This window comes from Fringilla coelebs, assembly GCF_963513975.1.
Source record: "Fringilla coelebs genome assembly, chromosome: 3".
NCBI classification, from domain to species: domain Eukaryota; kingdom Metazoa; phylum Chordata; class Aves; order Passeriformes; family Fringillidae; genus Fringilla; species Fringilla coelebs.
In genome coordinates, this window is record NC_140030.1 from 8025682 (window position 1) to 8046341 (window position 20660).

General features: G+C 37.8%; 1 protein-coding gene across 4 annotated transcripts in view; it reads left to right on the forward strand.

Annotated features, from left to right (window-relative positions):
• The window catches only part of ATAD2B (ATPase family AAA domain containing 2B), a gene marked incomplete at its 5' end in the record, with an annotated part of 74762 nt that overhangs the window by 27749 nt on the left and 26353 nt on the right, over nucleotides 1-20660 (forward strand). For 3 of the 4 annotated variants that reach the window (XM_084203398.1, XM_084203400.1, XM_084203401.1), the window contains 10 exons: nucleotides 728-816; nucleotides 1589-1748; nucleotides 2694-2784; nucleotides 8605-8916; nucleotides 12552-12684; nucleotides 14610-14796; nucleotides 15458-15643; nucleotides 16291-16426; nucleotides 17387-17583; nucleotides 20107-20266. In XM_084203398.1, the coding sequence (XP_084059524.1) occupies nucleotides 728-816; nucleotides 1589-1748; nucleotides 2694-2784; nucleotides 8605-8916; nucleotides 12552-12684; nucleotides 14610-14796; nucleotides 15458-15643; nucleotides 16291-16426; nucleotides 17387-17583; nucleotides 20107-20266 (1651 nt within the window). The remainder of the gene's footprint in view (nucleotides 1-727; nucleotides 817-1588; nucleotides 1749-2693; nucleotides 2785-8604; nucleotides 8917-12551; nucleotides 12685-14609; nucleotides 14797-15457; nucleotides 15644-16290; nucleotides 16427-17386; nucleotides 17584-20106; nucleotides 20267-20660) is intronic. The other variant, XM_084203399.1, reaches the window with a different exon arrangement.

Consider the following 20660-nt stretch of genomic DNA (forward strand, 5'->3'; position numbering starts at 1 on the left):
TGTGGTTTAGGTAGCCAACAGTATTTCCAATTCAAACTAAATAACTGTACATTTTTGTAAGTTAAGTAGGATTTTAGAAAATGGCATATTTAGATGAAAAGAGTAGGGGAATGCTGACAGTAGTTTTTCTTGCACTGGAAACTCAGAGGAAGAAGTCTCTGGATTTTTTCATTAATGAAGCAAAGTAGTTTGGGTAAAACTTGGGGAAAAAAAATCAGTCAGTGAGTTTGAGTTTGACTGATGTGTTCAAGGTAAATGCTACAGAGGGAAGTGCATGATTGCCTTGGTTGTGTGTCTATTTTAGTGTTCTTTTTTGGCTTAGAAGAGATTGGACAAATAGAGAGTCACACAAAACAGTAAAGCAGTAGCTCAAAGAAAAGTAGGTGTCAGATAGAGATGTCTAAACAAACAGATTATGAGCAGATAAGATTGTGTTTTCTGACTGTCAGGTGTGTGTTTGTCTTTAACCTGTCCAGCCCACAGTAAAACTGGTACACTGGTGCCATCTTGCTTACTCGAAGCAGACTGCACTCTGCTTTGCTTTGAAACACTGCTGGAGTTAGAAATCCAGTTTACATTTCAGACTTAACACTTTCTAATAAAGATGTCTCAAAATATGTGATAGTTTAGCATGTTAATGCTTTCTAGTGAAACCAATGTTCAGTTTTGATGGATAAATTAGGAATTAACAGTGAATTCAATTTTTGTTCTGTTTATTGCATACCAGGCATACTTGATGAGACCCTCTATAATCTTTTTTGATGAAATAGATGGTTTGGCTCCAGTTCGTTCTAGCAGACAAGATCAGATTCACAGGTAATATTTCTTCTATGCTGCCATTATCTTGGTATAGGGTACATTATCTTGGTAAACTCTTAAATGTAATTGTTTCTCATTTCACAGGAAAGCTTTTTACTTTTTCTGAAGCCCACTTACTCTAGAAAGGACAGATTGGTTTTTTGGTGTTGAAAGTCATCTTTTCAGGCCTTCAGGCAAACTGTAATTTGCTGGGAATTGAATTGCAGTGACAATTACCTTTCAGCCACATTATTAACTACAAGATTTCCACAGCCATTCCTTGATTTGCTGTTTTGTGCTGTAAACAGATTGTCTGTTACCAGCCCAATAGAATAACCAGTTGAAAAACTGTTATTCTAGCATGAATTGTAATGTTCTATCAATGAACTGAGCTCACCTGTGATTTTTATTCTTAATGGTGTGATGTACAAACATATCTTATGTTGCTATCTTGTAATTTTTTAGAACATTTCTTACAACAGTTTGCTGTTGGCTGAAATTTTTTGTGGCTGCTTTTGATCTCAGTTTTGCTGTGCTCTGTATGGCAACACACTTGTACCTGTCATTCTATAGCTGGTGGTATTTATGTGTCCCATGTCCCTTCACTCTGCTGAGAGAAATTTGGGGCCAGCAGACCAGGAGGCCAGTGGAACTTAGGAGACTTGAAACTGTTAATGCACCCGTTTGTAGCTTAGCTTTTGTTCTTTTGAATGTATAAATGTTGCATTTGTAAATGCAGGAGTTCTTGCAGTGTTCCTAAAACTTTCTTATTCCGAAAACTCTCTTGTAGCTCTATAGTGTCTACTCTTCTTGCCCTCATGGATGGACTGGATAATAGAGGTGAAATAGTTGTAATTGGTGCTACAAACAGACTGGATTCTATAGATCCTGCACTCAGGAGACCTGGTCGCTTTGACAGGGAATTTCTTTTCAACTTGCCTGACAAGAAGGTAAAACCTGGAAAGGAGACATATTAATAAATATCTGTAGTGTACTAAACATTTGAATGCCTGACAGCCAAGCTTATGAAATAAAAATATTCATTCTTGCTTATAAGAATGTTTCCTTTAGGAAGACATTTTTATTACATACAGGTTGTATACATGAAGTTATATTGAGCTTCAGATCTTCAGGATATAGCTAAAACTAAACAGAGGTAAATTATTCACAATAAGCTGAATTGCTTATCTCAAAACTATGGATTTGTATAATGAACCCTAACTATGTGGGGTTTGAAACTTATGGTAAGACAAAATAAATTTAAATCTTGTAGACTTCTAAGCATGTAAAAAATGTAGATGCACAGCCAGTCATTACAATGTTGGCAACAGGAACATTTCAGTTCCTTTTTCTAAACTTACATAAACTCAGCCATAATAGTTGATGAGTTTATACCTAAAATTAAACGTGTTTTGTGTATGGGTAGATTTATTTAGATTCTATAGAACATTTAGCTGGAATTGGTTTGGAATTCATGTGTATGTGCTGTGCTATTCAACTCATCCTGTTAATTGGTGAGGCCTTTGACAGTAGAACCTGTTACTCATAGGTGCAGCAATTAAAAATGAAATCATAAAACTATGATAATTCCTAATAGAACATGGGTTTTGATCTGTTCATCTATAATAATGTTGATCAAACAGAAATTAAAATGTGTAACTGATGAAAAAAAGTACTGCTTATATATGAAATTAAAAAGAAGGGAAAAGCCTTGTTCTTTGGAGTGCTAAGACTACAGAGTGCTAAGTACTATTTTATGTGTCTCAGTTACATGCCAAAAGCAGGTAAAGTAACTATAGATTCACACAAATAAAGAATATTTTTTCTATGATACAGATTTGACTTGCTAGTTTTTTAATCTCATTTTCTGTCTTTTTTTTTTTTTTTTAAATCAGGCACGAAAGCACATTTTGCAAATTCATACCAGGGATTGGAACCCCAAATTGTCAGATCCCTTCTTAGGAGAACTGGCTGAAAAATGTGTTGGTGAGTGTTATGTTGTTAGTGCTTTTACTGTAGAGGCTTTCTCTTCTGTGTGAAACTTGGAAGGTATGTTAAATGTATCAAGATTTTCTTATCTCTACCTTTCTAAACTTCTGTACTTTGAACAACACTCTTTTTGTAGTAACAAATATGTTTCTGTCTTACTAAAACCCAGAATGAGTAGCTAGTAGTCATTTGAAAATACAACCGTTTCCTTTCTGTGATATCACTGTCCTTACATAAGATGAGTACCCTTAAAGAGAAGCAAAATGAAGTTGGAATTGGAATCTTTAGGTAGACTTCCCATTAAATTTGTAAATTACAAAAGAGATAGGCAGACTTGGGGTTTTTTCTATCTACTTACTAAGGAAAAATAAAAGTACTTGTGTGCGGGGTTTTTGATTTTTGTTTGTTTTTTACTGACTGGCATGCTCTCCTCTGACATAAATCCAGCAAACTAACCAGCCTTTCTAAAGATGAATTTTTTTTCCAGATAGCTAGCACAAAACAACCTCAAAGTATAGACATAGGTAGGGGAGAAAAAAAGCACCGCAACATGAATACATTAAATACACTTTTGGAGCTCACAGAGACCTGTTGTACTGAATGGAGGTTGGTTGTTCAAGATAAGCCTGCTGTTTAAATCTAATCAGAAACAAACCCAAATATTTGTATAGTGAATTTAACAGAGGAAATGACCCTAAAGCACACACCACAATACCTTCTCAACAGCTTGCATGCAAAGATACATCCTCTGTAAGTCATCTGCTTGAACGAGCACTGAAGTTCTCAGACAAAGAGCAGTCTCAAATATCTGTGCTTTGGAATCCATCATCAGGGAATGTAAGAGCTTTAAACTGAACATCAGTCCATTCAGTCAGCTGCAGTACATCCGAATTATCCTCTTCATCCGCAGGGACACCTCTCATGGAAGCAGCATCCCTCCGCTTTTGATGCACAAAGACCTCAGCATCTTCTGGTGAGGAGAAAACAGAGCTGTGCAGCAAACTCCAGTTTTAGCTTTGCCGGGTATAACAGCACACAACAAACCCGTTTCATGTAAATTCTGCTTGAATTGTGCAAATGTGTGGTGCTGCTTAGTGGGAGAGAGGGGAATAGGTGGGAAAAAACCCACAGATGTTTCTTTAAAAATTCACCATATTTTTTCATTGACAACACAGTGTTTTAAAATTTCAGACAATAGGGAAAGCCATTTGTACATTTGACTGGAAGACATTCTTTGTGCTCCATAAGCCCTGTCAGTTCTGTGGAAGTCGGCTAACAAAAAGAAACATCCTTTTCTGTTTTCCTTGGCTTTCCTGCTCTCCAGCTACTGTACACTTAACAGTCTCCAGTGTGTATCTTGGAATTTAAGTGTTTCCATACATTCAAGATGAAAATCTTTGAAGTATTACAAAGTCTTTTCAAAACAGCTGAAGTAAGACTAGTGTATCTTCTTCACCTTGAGAGTGCCTCATCCTTTCTGTATGTGAAATCTGCAACAAAGATTCAAACAGACTTTTCCAGATTCTTTGTGGCCATTACCAATGGGACTCATTGGCACACATGTTATGTCTGTGATGTAGTTTATACCAGTCTGCTATTTCTCTTGTGCACAGGTTTTCTTTAAAAACAAACAAACAACCTTCCCCCAAAAAACAACACCCCCTCTTCCCAAAGTGAAAACTGCCTAGACTTGGCAGGCTTTTGGCACAGCATGGTTGATACCTCTCTCCAGTTCAGCAGACTTGGCAACACTTAACTCCAAGCTTTTGGATCCTAATGAAGAAAACTTTTGAAATACTCCCAAAGCAAATGTCTTTGGGGAAGCAGGTGTATGTCCAACTCAGAACTTCTTACGATCCAGGGGTGTAATTAGAAGGAAATTGGAAGGGAAAAGCCCCAGGACTTGCAAAAAATAGGTTATTTCCTGAGGGTTGATTTTTGTCCCAGGTGTTATGGATTACAACCTTTTAGTGCATTTCTGTGTATGTGAGAATTAAAGACTCCACTTCCCTGAATGGCCTCATGACTGCAATGTGCGTGAGACAAAGTGAAGCAGCTTGGGGAGAGTGCAGCATTGCTTGGAAGACCACACACTTCTGTCCTGTTAGTACTTTCAGTAAACACACATAATTACTATGTTTTTTTCTCTTTACTGCAGATGGGTCCCAGACACTCTTAACTTTATAAATCCCATCTTCTCTCTTTTGCTTATTCCCTTGTTTGGAATGGTAACTTTCTGTAGCTAGAGAGACTTACCTATAAACTCAGTCTTGCAGGAAACAAAACATACTAGCAACTGAAAAAGTGTGAATTCCTCCATCTGGCGTTTTGCAGATGAATCTTTTTACAATGTAGAAAGAGTTATTTAAATAATGTTATTAGATAGAATTATAAAGAAGCAAACTATTATGCTGAAGATGCTTGTTAAAAATATTCTGTGCTTATTGCAGGAGTGTTTTGTGGCAAAATGATGCCATGTAAATTTTTCTTTCGCATCCTCATGTAATGGTGGTGGGAGAGATTTTGGCATTAGCATTCCTGTTTTTCACAATTCTTTAAAATAAACCTTGTAGTTATTTTTCATCTCTGTCATCATGCTGAGTTGTTTGCTAACTCTCTTTCCCTGCAGTCATTTTGAGAGTTTTGTAGAGAGTTGCACAGCATAAAGTAGAAGAAGTGGTCAAAGTTGTTCACCTAAATGCTTCACCCTGTTTAGTAGCACTTTATTGTGGGGTTTAGGGTGGGTTTTAGGCAGAAGAAATTTTAAAGACGGCACAATTTCTACACAGTAAAGGTGGCTGGAAAATTTTGGTGGTCAAAGTGCATTCTTTGGAAACCTACGTAGGAATCCACTTGTTTGCTGTCCTGCTCTTTGAAAGTTGTACTTCAGAAAGGTTCAGCAGAGTTTGATGGTGCTGGATAGAAGAAAATGGACTATTTGACATGAATCCTCATTTTGTTCTAATTTGAGGTGTGCCAGTACCTTTTGCTGGGCAAATTGAACATCTTTCCTGAGATGCTTCAAAAATGGAAGCAAATGCTCTGAACCCTGAGTTTATATTGCAGTGTCAATTTGGGTAAAATCTGCATCAGGTTATTTACTGTTGTCATGATACATTTTATTTTGTTTTGACAATACTTCACTTATGTTTTTCTTCTGCTTAATCAGTGTGCATTTGCTTCTTAGCAATAAAAAGCTCTTTAATGTTTCTCAAGGTACAGAATTTTTGCAGTTTTCTTGTCACTGAAATGGATGTACAGTATGCACAAGAGAGTCCCTCAAAAAGAGACACCAATTATTAGTCTTCAAATGTAATTGCTCCTGAGGAATGAGAGGTAGAAATGGAGACTAATTGTGTATCTGATCACCTGAGAATTTAATTTTAAAAATAGGCTACAGGCTATTATTTCCTAATTTTGCAATTCTTTGGAGATGTACAAGCGGTGATTAAAATGACTATTAGAAAGTGATGTTACAGCATTTGTTAATAGAAAAGTTGGGAAGGATCTGGCTCCTGAGCTGCTGAATCTTTTCACAAAGATACTAAACTAGCTTCTGAGGTGCATTCAGGGTGCTGCCTATCTTCAGCACATCTTTGATTTAAGCTTTGGTTTAGTGCTCCCCTCACTCATTTTTTGTTTAATCTAGTGTGGTTTTTGGATGAGAAGTGGACCAATTTAAATGGGAACTTGCTACCTGATACCTAAAGAGCAATGCAGAATTTAGAACCCTGGTTTGGTTTCTCTCATGCACCAGTAGCTACTGTCTAATAGTTTCATGTGGTTGGAGTGTGCCTGTATAGTTTTGATTTCATGTTAAATGAAAGCTAAAAAACCCTAAATAACATAACTTCAGTGCTGAAAACAATTAGTTGTCTATTGATTAATATTGCGGATATTTCAAAGATATTGTGTATTTATTTCAAGGTAACTTGGTTACATTGAATTGCTACATATGTTTTAGGTAATAGTCATGGTGTGGACTCACCAAATTTATACCATAGTAGCTACTGACCCTTTTATAAAACTGCAAAGCTTAGCTTAAAAATTGCAGGAATTATCCAATATTTATGGTTTTTGTCCATCTGGGTTTATTTTTTCTTTTCTTTTTTTAAAATTATTTTCAAGTATTTATAAGAAAGGTGCAGTTTGAAGTCTCATCCAATTTAAGTCACCTTTATAGCTGAAAATGTGTATCTTTTATTATTATCCTCCAAATTAATATATCTGAAAGATGGAGATGGAAAAGTGTCTACAGTCTTCCATATTAATTAATTCCTTTTTTATTTTTAAACACTAATATGGAATCAGCTTTTTTTCTTATTGCTCTATGGATCTTGTAAAAATATACGTGCCTGGAGCACTGAAGGGGACATCAGAGGCTAAAGAGAGAGAAGGTAGGCAGCCCTCAATTCTGCAACCTGGTGCTGCCAAAAGACCAATCATAGAATCACAGAGTGTTTTGGGTTGGGAGGGACCTTAAAGCTCAGCTCATTCCAATCTCCTGCCGTGGATAGTGACACCTTCCACTATCCCAGGTTACTCAGAGCTGCATCCAGCCTGGCCTTGGCCACTTCCAAGGATGGGACACCCACAGCCTCTTTGAACAGCCAGTTCAAGTGCCTTATAGTAAAGAATTTCTTCCTAACATCCAATCTAAACCTGCCCTCCTTGGTTTAATGCAAAAATAGAGTAGAAAAAATGCAAGTATTGTAAGACTTCATGAGGAGGAGGAAGTCTGATAAACCAACAGTTGAATGAGAATAGTTTTAACTAAAGAATTGATTAATTATCTTCTATAAATACTTCATTACAAACCTATGTACTTTTGTATGGCAGTACCTCAGTGCAACACATTTTCCAATAGTGTCTCTAATTCTCTAAATTACTTTTCTCAGTGGAATATTGTTCTACAGTTTTTGAAAGATGGAGCTATGGTGCCTCAAAATACAGAGGCATATTAATGTGTCTTGCTGAGAGAGATGGAAAAACTTGAAATCTAATTTCTAGCTCTGGGGAAAACCCCCAAACCATTAGTACTGCAAAAGACTCAGAGGTATTAAGTCTCCCTGTGTTTCATAATTATCAGATCTATGTTTTTCACTAATGATGATTAAGCAATTATAGGTAGCCACCTGAAGATACTTATGAAGATAGGCTAAATTAAAATTTTAATGCATTTTAATTTCTACCTTTGGTTATATTAGTAAAGTTATGAAACTCTTAAAAGTCTGAAACATTTCTCTTCATAGTAGAAGTTAACATTTTTCCAAGAATTCAAGTAATACTTTTTTTAACAAGAGATTCTATCTCTTCCCTATTCTACTCATGAAACATTTTTCTTTATACTGCTCATTTTCTCAGACTGTAAAAGTTTAACGTTGGTGATGTTCAATGTAACAAAATTACTTTGCTATTAAAGATTATATTCATGTGGAGGTATTAAAGGAAAAAAGGAGAGGAACTAACCTGTTAAAATTGCACACATATGTTAGACAATATTAAGGGAGAAGAAAGAGCAATAACAGACCTATAACCCAGGACTAGCAATACACTATACACAAAATGATATAGGGAAAATGGAGGTAATTTTAACTTCCATGTGGAATTAATTTCTTAGTATATCTTACAAACATGTCTAATTTCTTGATGTACAACACTGTCATCAGATTATGACCCCGATACCTTTTGGCAGATGCTTTGTGGACCTCGACAATCAAATATTCCTGATTTGTTTTTAGCTGGACGCATGTTTGATGCGGGTGTGGCACAGCAGTGCTGTTTCATGGAAGCTGTTTGTGTTTCTGTGTGCACTAGGGTACTGTGGAGCTGACATAAAAGCACTTTGCACTGAGGCTGCCTTGATTGCCCTGAGACGCCGCTACCCCCAGATCTACATGAGCAGCCAGAAGCTGCAGCTGGACGTTTCCTCGGTGGTTCTGAGCGCGCAGGATTTCTACCACGCCATGCAGAACATCGTGCCGGCCTCCCAGCGCGCCGTCACCTCCTCGGGCCACGCGCTGTCCCCCGTCATCCGGCCGCTCCTGGAGCGCACCTTCAGCAAGCTCCTCGAGGTCTTGCACAAAGTGTTCCCCCACGCTGAGTTCAGCCAGGGTGACAAAAGTGAAGGTATGTGGCTTGGGTTCTTTTGCAAATGCCGTTTCAATTTGCAAGGATTTCAGCTTCTCCACCTAGCCTTAAGTCTGGTGTCTATTTCCTTCGGTGTTGTTAGGATGCAAGTACTATTTGCTTGGATGGTGGATAATTATTTTGCTGATTCCAAGTTGTTGTAGAATCTAATGACCTGACCTAGACAAAGCAAAGTCCCACAGGTGTGAGGGCCATCCATAAAAACAACTCACAAGTAATTTGCAATTTAAATACAAGAAATGATAGGCATAATTAAAGGTCAGAACAAAGAAAAAAGTGAGACAATGTGGCTGAGTGTAACAGGACCTGAAATTAGTGCTCCTGTCCTCAACAGTGGCTAGCTATCCCGAGTCCTTTGCTTGCTGGTGGTGCAGAAGCTTTGGGGGGCTCCCAGCTCAGCAGGTGTTTAGTACATGAGCCTGTGTAATGGTCATGTGCTGATTCTAGAAGTCCTGAGTCTTACATGTGGTTGAACTGGTCTGGTCCACTCCTGATCCTCCAAGCTGATTCTGTCAGCTTAGCAAGTAGAGAACTATTTGCTGTTTTGTCAAGGTGGCTTTTTTTGCTGAATTAGTGAGTAAAATCAACTCACTAAGGGGTCAGTGGATGCCAGAAACTGCTGCAGTGGGAGCAGTGTGGGTGCACCAAGGAGGCAGGGAATAAGAAGGACTGGGGCTGACTGACTGGCAATGAGTCAATAGGTTCTGGGGTTTTTCTGCCCAGCTCTTCTCTTCAGACATACTTGTATAGTTACCATGGTCATTTCTTGGAAGTTAAATGTTGAACAAGGTACCTTGGATTTGAGATCTCTTTATTCTGATGTAGTCTACTGTTCTTATCTGGGATCATTCTCACCCCCCAGCTCTGTAAACAGTACTTGGGGTTGTGTGTGATTAACTTGAAAACAGCCCAGTCATAAAGCAAATCTGTGACAGCCATGACTTTCCTCTCATTCCTGTTCCAGGGCATGCTCTCAGCCTGCAGCCCAGGCAGCTTAAGCTGATCCTTGTGCTGGCTGCTGCAGTTCTCCAGCCCAGCTGTGCATTTTTGCTCCATCTTTCCACTTGCTTGAGTACCTCAGGTCCTTTGTTAAACCATTTTAGCCAGAAAACTCATCCAAAAATGATGTATTTATGTGTGTTCTGCTGACTGTGGGTTATCTGGAGGTTTTAACAAGTGTTGGAGTTGGCCAGAGATGGGCCTGGGAGCACGTGGTGGTGGGTAGAGGGAAATGAGCTGGCTTGCAGCTGCAGTTAGATCCTATTGGGCATCCTCAGCTGAGAGTTATTTATGATGCTTAAGTCTCTGTATACTGCTAACCTGTTAGCAGCACCCAATGTAGAGATTGTCATTCTTGTTGAAGAATTGGTTTAAGTTCAGAATATTTTCTTTGGTTATATTTTTTACATTCCTATTTATTATTGCTCGTTACTGCTAACAAATTGAGTTTGGAAGCTTAAGTTGATTTAAATAGTAGTTTTATTAGATAATTTGCTGCTATGGGTACTTTTAAATGTTTGTAGATAATTGATTTTGAAGATGCATGAACTGAGTTTTCTTTTAACATTTCCTTTCATTTTTTCTTACCCCCCTTAAATCCAAGAAAATATGGAATAACAAGCTTTAATCTTTGTTAAAACCAGAAAAATCCACTTTCAGGTACAATGATTATATATAAATGTATATTATACAATAGGGCTTGAAATTTTCCTGAAAGTATATAGAACATGCTTACAGCTATGCTTACAATCTGCACATCGGGTTTTCTGCATTTCACTAAAAATTCCTCTTTCTTGTAACTCTATGAGTCAGATGCTTGAGCAGAGAATGCCACTGAAACTTGATGTTTGGGATTAGAAGATGGGCTGCCTTTTAAAGTAATGATGTATTTTAGGGAGAGAAAGCTGTGTCCAGTGCATGAGCATAGGACTGTGCCTGTGCTTGGTATTCTGGAAATTCTGTCCGTTTTAGGGACTGTCTGTTTTAGTGAGCTCAGAGATAGAAGGCCTTTGTCCAGTTGATTTGGATGTCTCTATCCTCAGCTTTAGCTAAATACCCAGTAGTTCTGGATTAGCTTTTGGCCACTACTTGGGGTCTGCAAGCCTTTTTCATCTTTGCTCCTAAGGAATGATCGTCAGATGTGTGACTGCATCACAGCTTGACAAGGATGTGGCACATCCTCATCTCATGCCAGCAGAATGTTGTTCCTGTCCAGCCTACTCTGAATTTGGTTTCTTACATCACACAGCCAGCAAAGGGAACCTTTGTTGTCTCTTAACAATTTTTCCTGGAACCTTGGGACAGTTTTTCCTGTGGCTCACATGGCACCTCCATCTGACAACACTGCCTTAAAGGCGACTCCTTTGTCCCGTGGTGGTTGTTTGATCAGTGTGGCAGGACCTGTGCCATTGCCTCATGTAAATCCAGCAAGTCAGGCAGTGGTTTGGTATTTGAGAATAATACCTAGATCTCTCTATTTCACACTTTCATTTCACAGCAATCCCTTTTCTTAAGTGGCGGTGGCCAACTTGAGCTGCTGTTGGGATGTCTGATGTTGGGATGTCCTGGGCAGCAATGTGCTAGAGTGGCTCTGGGCCACTCTCAGGAATGCTGCCCATTCATTGCAGAGCATTTTCTTGCTCTGCAGAGCTGGCCTCTGCAGGGTTCCTGCTGTGCAGCTGAGTGGCTGTGGCCATTTTCATCCCATCACTGTAGACTTCCTTCCCTGTGGAAATGAGAATGAGTGCCATGGCATAGGCAAAAGCAGCTCACCTCCTTTCCTGGGGCAAATAAGATCTTGCAGCAGTTCTGTCCTATTATCAAATCACACCAGGTAACTTTTAATCCCATTGCAGCTCTGGGAGCTAATGTACCTGATTTTCAGCTGTTACCTGGTTGTTCTGTTTTAGTGCCATATTAGTATTTTTGCAGTTTTTTGTCTCTGCAGTGTGTCTTGTGAGTATAATGAGTCTTTGAGGTTTTTGTTTTTCAAGGTCTGTATAGAAACTACTTCAGTTCATTGTGCTTATATATTAGCAAAGGAATTAAAATAGGTATAGTATATGAACATGGATTGCATTGAACTGATTTTGATAAAAGTAATTTGGTACTGTTTAGCAGATTATCAGAGGGTGGAAAGCAATTCTTCATAAAGATACATTGTCTAGGTAGTCATGCTGAGAATAATTTTAGAAGAAGTGTACCTGTGAGAATTTGGACACTTGGCACAAGTAAATAATTACAAAGTTCTGTGTAGTCTGAGGAATTACCAATTTTATAGCTTCATCCTTGAAAAAACCTCCAGCTGTGAAATAAACCCAAAGGAAGTGTTTTATAACAAGTTAAACTTTTTTGTATTTGAGAAGTTGTTTAGCTTGACTGTTTAAAAAAAAATGTAATTATGATTAGACTTCTACTGTATTTAATTTGTTTTGGTTTTTGAAGTAATAAGTACTTATTATTCTGAAGGCTGATACTTAGACAGTTTTAACTAATTTCTTCTACATTTGAGGATTTATTATAATTGACACAAAGAAAATTGTAGTATCTTGTCTTGTTTGTTGTACTTGTACTTAGAAGTGATAAAGTTCTAATTAATACATCTCTTGGAACAGATGTACCAAGTCTAATATTAGATGATAGTGAAGATGAGAATGCTTCATCAATTTTTGAGACGAGCTGTCACTCAGGATCACCAAAGAAACAGTCATCAGCTGCTATACATAAACCCTACCTTCATTTTACAATGTGAGTGTTTCTCTAAATGCGTATAATTAGATAGATAAACCCAGGAGGTTCTTACATCAGGAGAGCTAAAAAAGTTGTTTTTTTGCTTTGGGGTGGCGGTGGTGTTGTGTAATGGAAACATGTATGTGCACAAAGAGGAATTTTAGATGTGGGGGTGTTCTTGGGAAAGGCCACATCCTACACACTGGAATCAGAAATGTTTTTCAATCTGTAGATTAGGAATAAAAATGCTAACAGCAATTTTCAATTTTAACAGACTACTTTGATTTGAAAGATTAAGGACTGAGAAGAGATGTAGGTAGGAATATTTTGGAGGGGTTGTGTGCTTTTTCTTGGTCCAGAGTATGGTTGAGCTTCTGTGTATGCAGCTATTTGGAAGCATCATGTATAATGATTGTATTCAGCATTTCTAATGTGCTTTTTTATTCTTTTTCATGGAAAGTTTCAGGAAAACAGGAATTTAGAAAAAATGTATGAAATTTGGATGAGTGTTTCCTGTATAAATTTGACTTACTACAGTAATTAAAATAATTAACATTTCTTGGTTTTGTGTTAAGAATAGTTTTAGACTACTTTGTTTGGTAGTTTCTGCAGGGAGTTTGCCGAATAAATAAAATGAAGTTAGAAAAACTGTTCATTAGTGGCACTGTTTAGTAGAGCCATCTTGTGGAAAACTGCTAAAATTTTTGTGCTAAATAATAAAGCCAGAACAGAATTTGTGGATATCTAAGCTTAAAAATAAGGATTAAAGTTCAAAAAGTTGGAGGGACATAGTTAAGTATTCTAATGTCAAATTTAAGCTTTTGTTGCAAGATTGGGAAGGGGGAAGCCAAACCCAAAACAACAGTATATATTTTTGTGGATGTGTGTCTTTAAATAAAAATAATTTCAAGACTGTGTTTATTTTTGCAAAGTATGTAAGCCTCTCTGTCTGTTTTCTGAGCATTTCTGACTGTTACCTGTCTGTGTAACCACCACCAGAACTGAAAGCCAAGTTCATTGCTGTCCCAAAATGTTTAACATGAAGTAATACCATCAAGTCTTGTTCCACTGCCTGAGTTCACTGATGGGCAGATAGAAATGCCTTAATGAGAGAAAATACAAATAAATTAAAAACTTTCCGGTTTTTAATCAGTAATCAGTTTTCTATAAATAGAAAAGACTTCTAATGGAAAAACTTAATGCATTTTTCTTCATGTATCATTCGTCCATAAAATTGGGCAAAAACAACCCAACAGAAAGAAACAAACACAAAATCCCAAAACCTCTTTTATGGGCTTAGAGTTTCTTCTCAGCCACAAAAAAACCCCAGAAAATAAGTTTACCTTTGCAGTTTTTCTTTGAAGTCTTCCTTCTGTCCAGAAGTCTACTGACTAGAAGTGTACAAATAGGCTAAAATACATGATGCATAGTGATGTTATTCAACCATACTTCAGGTCCTTTTTCTTAAATAAGGAAACTATTGAAATGTTCATTGGTTCTGGAAAATCTTGGGCAGCACTTAAGTTATAAAAGGATTGACCTGGGATTCATGAGGCTACTGAAGAGATATGTTAGTAGTTAGGACTGAACTGGAATGATTAAATTGCTGTCTTTACTGGATGTTCAATAAGTCTTTTTATATGATCAAGGAATTAGTTTTAAATAAACTGGTTATAATGAAAATTGTAATGAATTTAATATATGCATAGTTTCCCACAGATGAGTTTGAATTAAATGGTTTTGAAACCAAAGATAAGAGAAATCTTGAGTTATTGGCACCTGGAGCAGTATTCAGGGGTAGTTGGGTTAGTTGATCTTTTGAGGCTGTTGTAGGAAGCTATTGCCCATTACTGAAAGTCTTATGGCTTCTAAAATATCTCCTGTATATCCATCTATTGATAATACTGGTATGTTAATTGGCTGTTGTTACTATTCTGTGGCAGGTCAGCTTATCACCAGCCAACCTCTTACAGACCCAGATTACTGCTCTCTGGGGAAAGAGGTTCAGGCCAGACTTCGCACCTTGCTCCAGCACTATTGCACACCCTGGAAAAATTCTCTGTACACAGGCTGGACCTGCCAGCTCTTTATTCAGTCAGTGCCAAAACACCTGAAGAGTCATGTGCACAGGTGAGATTTCAGATTCCCTTGTAATGAGTCAATTATGTAGTTCTGGTTGTATCAATATAAAGGCAGCCAGCTGGAATGTAGCTTAAAGTCCAGGTTTTCATAGGCTCCTTCTATTTTCCTGTTTAAAGTAAAGAGGTCTCTAGAGGGTGATGGAAATCTCATTAGTGACTAGTGAATGTAATTACATTTTTAATCTGGCCCCTCATCACATACCTAGTGCTAAGTAAGTTTAATCTGGGTATTCAGTGCCTGACACTCGTTTTATTCACTTGCATATGGATTGGTGTGGTTCTAGGTTCATTTGCTTAGTTTTAAATGTTTAACATTTCTAGCTAGCTTTTGGTGAATATTGCATGAATTTCAAAAGAGTTTAATTTTCATCTTGAATGTTCAGTCATAGCAAGTTTTTAAAACATATATATTTTTAAAATAAAGTCTCTTTATAGTCTCCCTGGCACCTTGACATAAAATAATTGAATGCTGTAGCTAAGAGTCACAAACACTTCTTTAGAAAGTCTTTAGATAATTCTGTTCTGCTGGAACATTTGTGTATGAAATACCACAAACATGAATCATTCTCTAATGTGCAAGAACTTTGTTACTCACAACTGCTGGTAACAATTAGTTCCTTAGTTGAAATACAACTGTTTCTTTTAATTAGATCTTTCGTGAAGCTCGAAGAACAGTACCAAGTATAGTTTACATGCCTCATATTGGTGATTGGTGGGAAGCTGTCAGTGAAACTGTGAGAGCTACTTTCCTAACTTTGCTGCAAGATATACCATCTTTCTCACCTATATTTCTACTGTCTACCTCTGAGTCCATGTTTAGTGATTTGCCTGAAGAGGTAAGTTTATCATGGAAGAAGGCATTGGTAGGGGGTTCTGTGCTCTTCTGAATGTTTTAATCATGTAAAATAATTTTGTTTTATAGTGGCTTTCTAACTTAATTTAAAATATGTCAAACAGAAAATGTAATAATTATTGAATGTTAGTAATCTTCCCTTATGAGGGATGTATGTCCGTGTTACTGATTTTCATAAGCTCCATGCCACTCTGCTGAGAAGACAAAATTGTGCATTATGCCAGTTGTTCTTTTTGACAAATGACTCCATTATAATTAAATGCAGATTTAGTCTGAAGGCCTGACCTTGAGCTTTACATTTTCTGATGCTCTGCATAGGGGGAGGATTCCTGGTTTTTCTTCGTAACATTTTCTGTGATTTTTTTTTCTCCTCCCTTTTTACAATGGCAGCGTTGGCCATTGTTAGGATCATGGGATACTGCAAGTTTCATTACTCTAGAAAATTCAGTGAGAATTACAAGTGTTTATTTTCCCTTTGCTGTGGGCACAGCTTTAGGTAGAGTCTACCATCCCCTGTCCTGTGGCCGATTTTGAAAAGTTTGTTACTAGTATTACAGTATGGTCATTGTTCATGTCTTTTTCAGTAGGGGCTCATTTTTCTTATGGCTTTTTTTTTCCTTTTTTTTTTAGCTGAAATGTATTTTCAGAATCCAGTATGAAGAGGTTTTTTACATTCAACGACCAAGTGAAGAAGACAGATTACGATTTTTCAAAGGCTTAATCCTTGATGAGGCAGCAATGCCCCCACCAAGAAGAAAACAGGCTGGTAAACTAAGTTACAGTAAACCGATAATAATATGATCCTATTGTTTTGTTTTGTGTTACTTTTCTTTCTAGAGAGGTGTGGGTAATTAACAGTTAGTTTAATTACCATGTGACAGCATTAATCAGTGCCCAGAATAAATTTCATAGTTATAGTTAACAGTGATTGAAGAAGGAGAGCTGTTGGGTCAAGGATGCAGTGATAGATCCATGATGCATATTGAATACACACAATGAAATTTGGAGTGGCATCATGCAAAGAGCCACTGTACTGTTGTCCTGGTTTAGGGCAAATTTGGGAGAGAATCCCCAAAGGGGGGCCCCTCCAGAAAGCAAACCCACACGGCCCCTCCCCCCAGCTGGTTCGGGAAGGATTCCTCGGAGAGAAGTGGAAAGAACCTGTTTATTTAACAGGCACAGCACCCCCCAGCACACAAAATGAACAATACCGGATGACAGCACTGTTTCACCGCTCTGAAAAAGATGACAAATTCAGAAAGTCTCTTTGGGGGGTCGCTCTGGTATCAGTCCCTCCGGCGCTGGGGCAGCTGCTGCAGCCACAGGGTGCAAACTCTTGGTTTTCCCAGGTCCCAGTCCAGAGCAGGTTTGAGTAGGTCCAAAAAGGAAAGGAGAAACAGTCTAGGAAGAAATTTGGACTGTTTAGCTAATCTAACTAATGAGAAGAAGCAAGAAGCAAGAGCAAGCAGAAGCAAGAGCAAAGCAAAAGCCAGGCAAAAAGCAGAAACAGCGCTATGTACTGCCCCGTCTGTATGTCCCACTGGCCGTGGGGGAGCGGCTGATAAGGAGCCAAAACAAAACATTCACTCTTCAGAGCCACTCTTGAAGGCACAGAACACAATATCCAGCACCAACAGCACACACAAATGGGGATACAAGCATCCTAACGTCAGCCTAGGACAACTGTTAACGTTTCCATTGTCTGATTTCTTGTTCTTTTCCCTAGCTCTTCGTGCCCTGGAAGTTCTTCCTCTTGCCCTGCCGTGTCCTGCCCGGGAGCTGTCGGAGGCAGAGAAGCAGCGGATGGAGGACCAGGAGGAGAACACCCTGCGGGAGCTACGCCTGTTTCTCAGGGATGTCACCAAGAGGCTGGCCACAGACAAACGCTTTAACATCTTCAGCAAACCGGTGGATATTGAAGAGGTCTTGTTTCAGTAATGTGCAAACAATGAAGTTGAAAATACTAGAAAAAGAATGCAAATTTAAGAAAGGAAACCGTTAAATTAATTAGAAAAATAGATGTTTGATCCATGATCTCTCCAATCTAAGATTTTTAGCTGGTGGTTCAGTCACAGCCTCATCATCCACGATGCAAGAATTTGGAACATGTTCTATTGCCAATGGCCTTTGGAAAAACCTTGTGCATTCCTGTCCATTTTATAAATGAAATGAGCATTTTAAAATGCCAACACTCCTATCCTTGCCAGTGCTTCTGAAATACTTGAAACCATAAATATAATTCTTTAATGAAAGCTTTTACAGCATTGTAATCATAGACATGATAATATTGGGAAAGTGATCTGTGTTCTGTAATGCATTCAGCATTAATAGTGTTGTTGCATAATTTCAGCAGTAATGCTTGTGGATGCCATTAATCACAGATGGTAGCACATTATAAGGCATTAAGTGGTTGATTATGGACTGTACACACCTAACTGATGAGACAGTTCGATCTGCAAATCTGTTTTCAGGGGCTGCTGTGTGAATAGGGTTGTGTTTGGCCTGACTTTGAGATCAGATGCTGGCCCCCTGCATGCTTTGCAGGCTTGCTAACTGAAAGGAAATCCCTAATTGCTTCTGAAGAGAGAAGCATCTCTTTTGGAAGACATTAAAAGATTAATATGGGACATCAGAAGACCAGCACTGTAAAAAGTAGATTTGGAGTGTAAATTCCTTGCAGGATGGAACACGCATCTTCTATGGGCTGATGCAGTCCTCTCTTAATTTGAGTTTTCCATAGTGTTCCATAGGTGACTGATTTTGAAAGCCTGGTGAGCTCTTTAATGTGCAACCTACAGTATGAGCATGATCTCAGCAGTACCTTGGTTTAATTTCTCTTGTGAAACTGGGAGGTCTATTATTGTAGAAACTCTTCATACTTGTAGCGAAGGTAGTTACTTTCTGTCACGAATTTGTGGTCTAAACTTAAATGAAAAAGGGCACATAGAGAAAGAACAAGTAACTGTCCATGTTTTGTAGATGAAGAGAATAAAAATGTGAATTTGTTACTTGAAGACTTGCCAGAACCCTGCTAATGTATCACAGCACCAGAAATCAAATGTAATCCCACCTGCTGCATTTAAGCACAGGACTAGCCTTTCTTTTTCTACAACAGCTTGTCTGCTTGACTTCCTTAAAAAATGTGTTAGGTTTATTTCACTCCTACTTGCATTGCAGAGAATGCTGCTGTGTGATAAGTCAAGAATTTCCCTGACTAAAGCAGCAGCAATATTTACAGCTTCCAGTGAAGATTTTCTGATGCTGTGCTAACAAGAAAAGGAAGCCTGTGGCTTAGCTTTCCCATCCCTGAACCAGATACTATCGTGTTTCCATAAAGGGAGACAAAAAGAATTTTTGCCATTTTCATTTGTCGATATGAATTTCAATGTCTTTATTTAAGGAATTAGGTGACACATTGCTGTCCACTGAAGTAATGCATTAATGTTATAATATCTATCTATATATATAGAGAAAGAGAGAGATGTGGTATATAATGTGGTAATATATATCTGCAGGCACTAAATTAAAAAAAAAAATCTTATAGAGCCATTATGGCTTGACCTGAATCTGTATTTAACTCTTAAGTGCTTTGACAGTGACTGTCATATGTGGAAGATTTTAAAAGAAAAAAATGCAGTACTGTTTTAGAGGCTGCCAGTGTGTTTAATTAAATGTAATCTAAATCACACTGAAACATTGATACATATTTTTTTTTCTGTGAAGTTAATAAAAAAATCATTGATTTTTTGGGTGAACTTCATTACAGCAGCTGTGCTGATGCATTTGGCTATTAAGGCTGAGACCCTTATGGTATCATGAATTATGTTAAACACTTTTTAGTGTGCCCCACTGGTTGCTGAATCTCCAGTTATGATCTAAGCTCTCAGTAAACCGTGACACAAGGGTTTTTCTTTAGATTGTCCTTCTGTACAGCCAATCTAACATATGCAATCAATAAAACCTGACTTTTCTTTGTTTAACAAGTGATTGAAGAAACTATTTAATAGAAGGTATTTAAAAGCTGATAATTTGACTGTTAAGTTTAATGAGAACTTTACCTACAAAGTGAACAAAATAGAGCTTCCCTAATTTTTCCTAGAGCTTCAAGTTAGACTGATGGGTTTTGCCTTTTTAGTTCCATGACAGTGTTATAGCATCATAAAAATCTATAACTAAAGTGGTCTAAAAGGAAAAATGCATTTACATTAAGTTGTACTGCTTCAAAAATCCTGTTTAATTAATTTTGAAAGATAAAAGTAAAAGCAGATTTGGAAGTCCTATGTTTTTAGCCTGATAAAATTTCAATTTTTAACATAAATTTGCTTAGAAATCAAGATGTTTAGTTAATGTCCTAGAGCTAAGCATGTGGAATGAATCCAGGTATAAAGATGTGATTGTCAGTATTCAATAGGTCCTGTGTCATTTCTGTGTGCTGTTTGTCTATAGGTTTCAGATTACCTTGAGGTTATCAAAGAGCCAATGGACCTATCAACAGTAATAACCAAAATTGATAAACACAACTACTTAACAGCCAAGGATTTTCTAACAGACATTGACCTGATCTGCAGCAATGCATTGGAGTACAATCCAGACAAAGATCCTGGAGGTAAGAACCTACTTCTTTTTGGCCTACCTAGACCTGAAAGCCTGGAACTTAATTCCATATTCTGTTGCTATTCAGGCATTTAGATAAGCTGCCTACCTTGTGATAATTAGGATAAGCAAGTCCTAAGGGTCTCTGCTTTTAGTATTCTAAGGCATGGAGTGCACTGGGGACATGAGAAGAGCAGGAAAACTGCAGCATTCAGAGCTGTTTTCTAATAAATTATGTTTCATAGTTTCCTTTCAAATTTGATAGCTCCTTTTGGGTATCTAGATTTTTATAGGCAACAAAACCCCACTGTAATTTGGAGAGCTCTGTGGAGAATCCACACACAATCTGGCAGTGGTCTGCTGTATTTCCATGTCAGCTTAGAACATGAAATTAATATACAAAAATC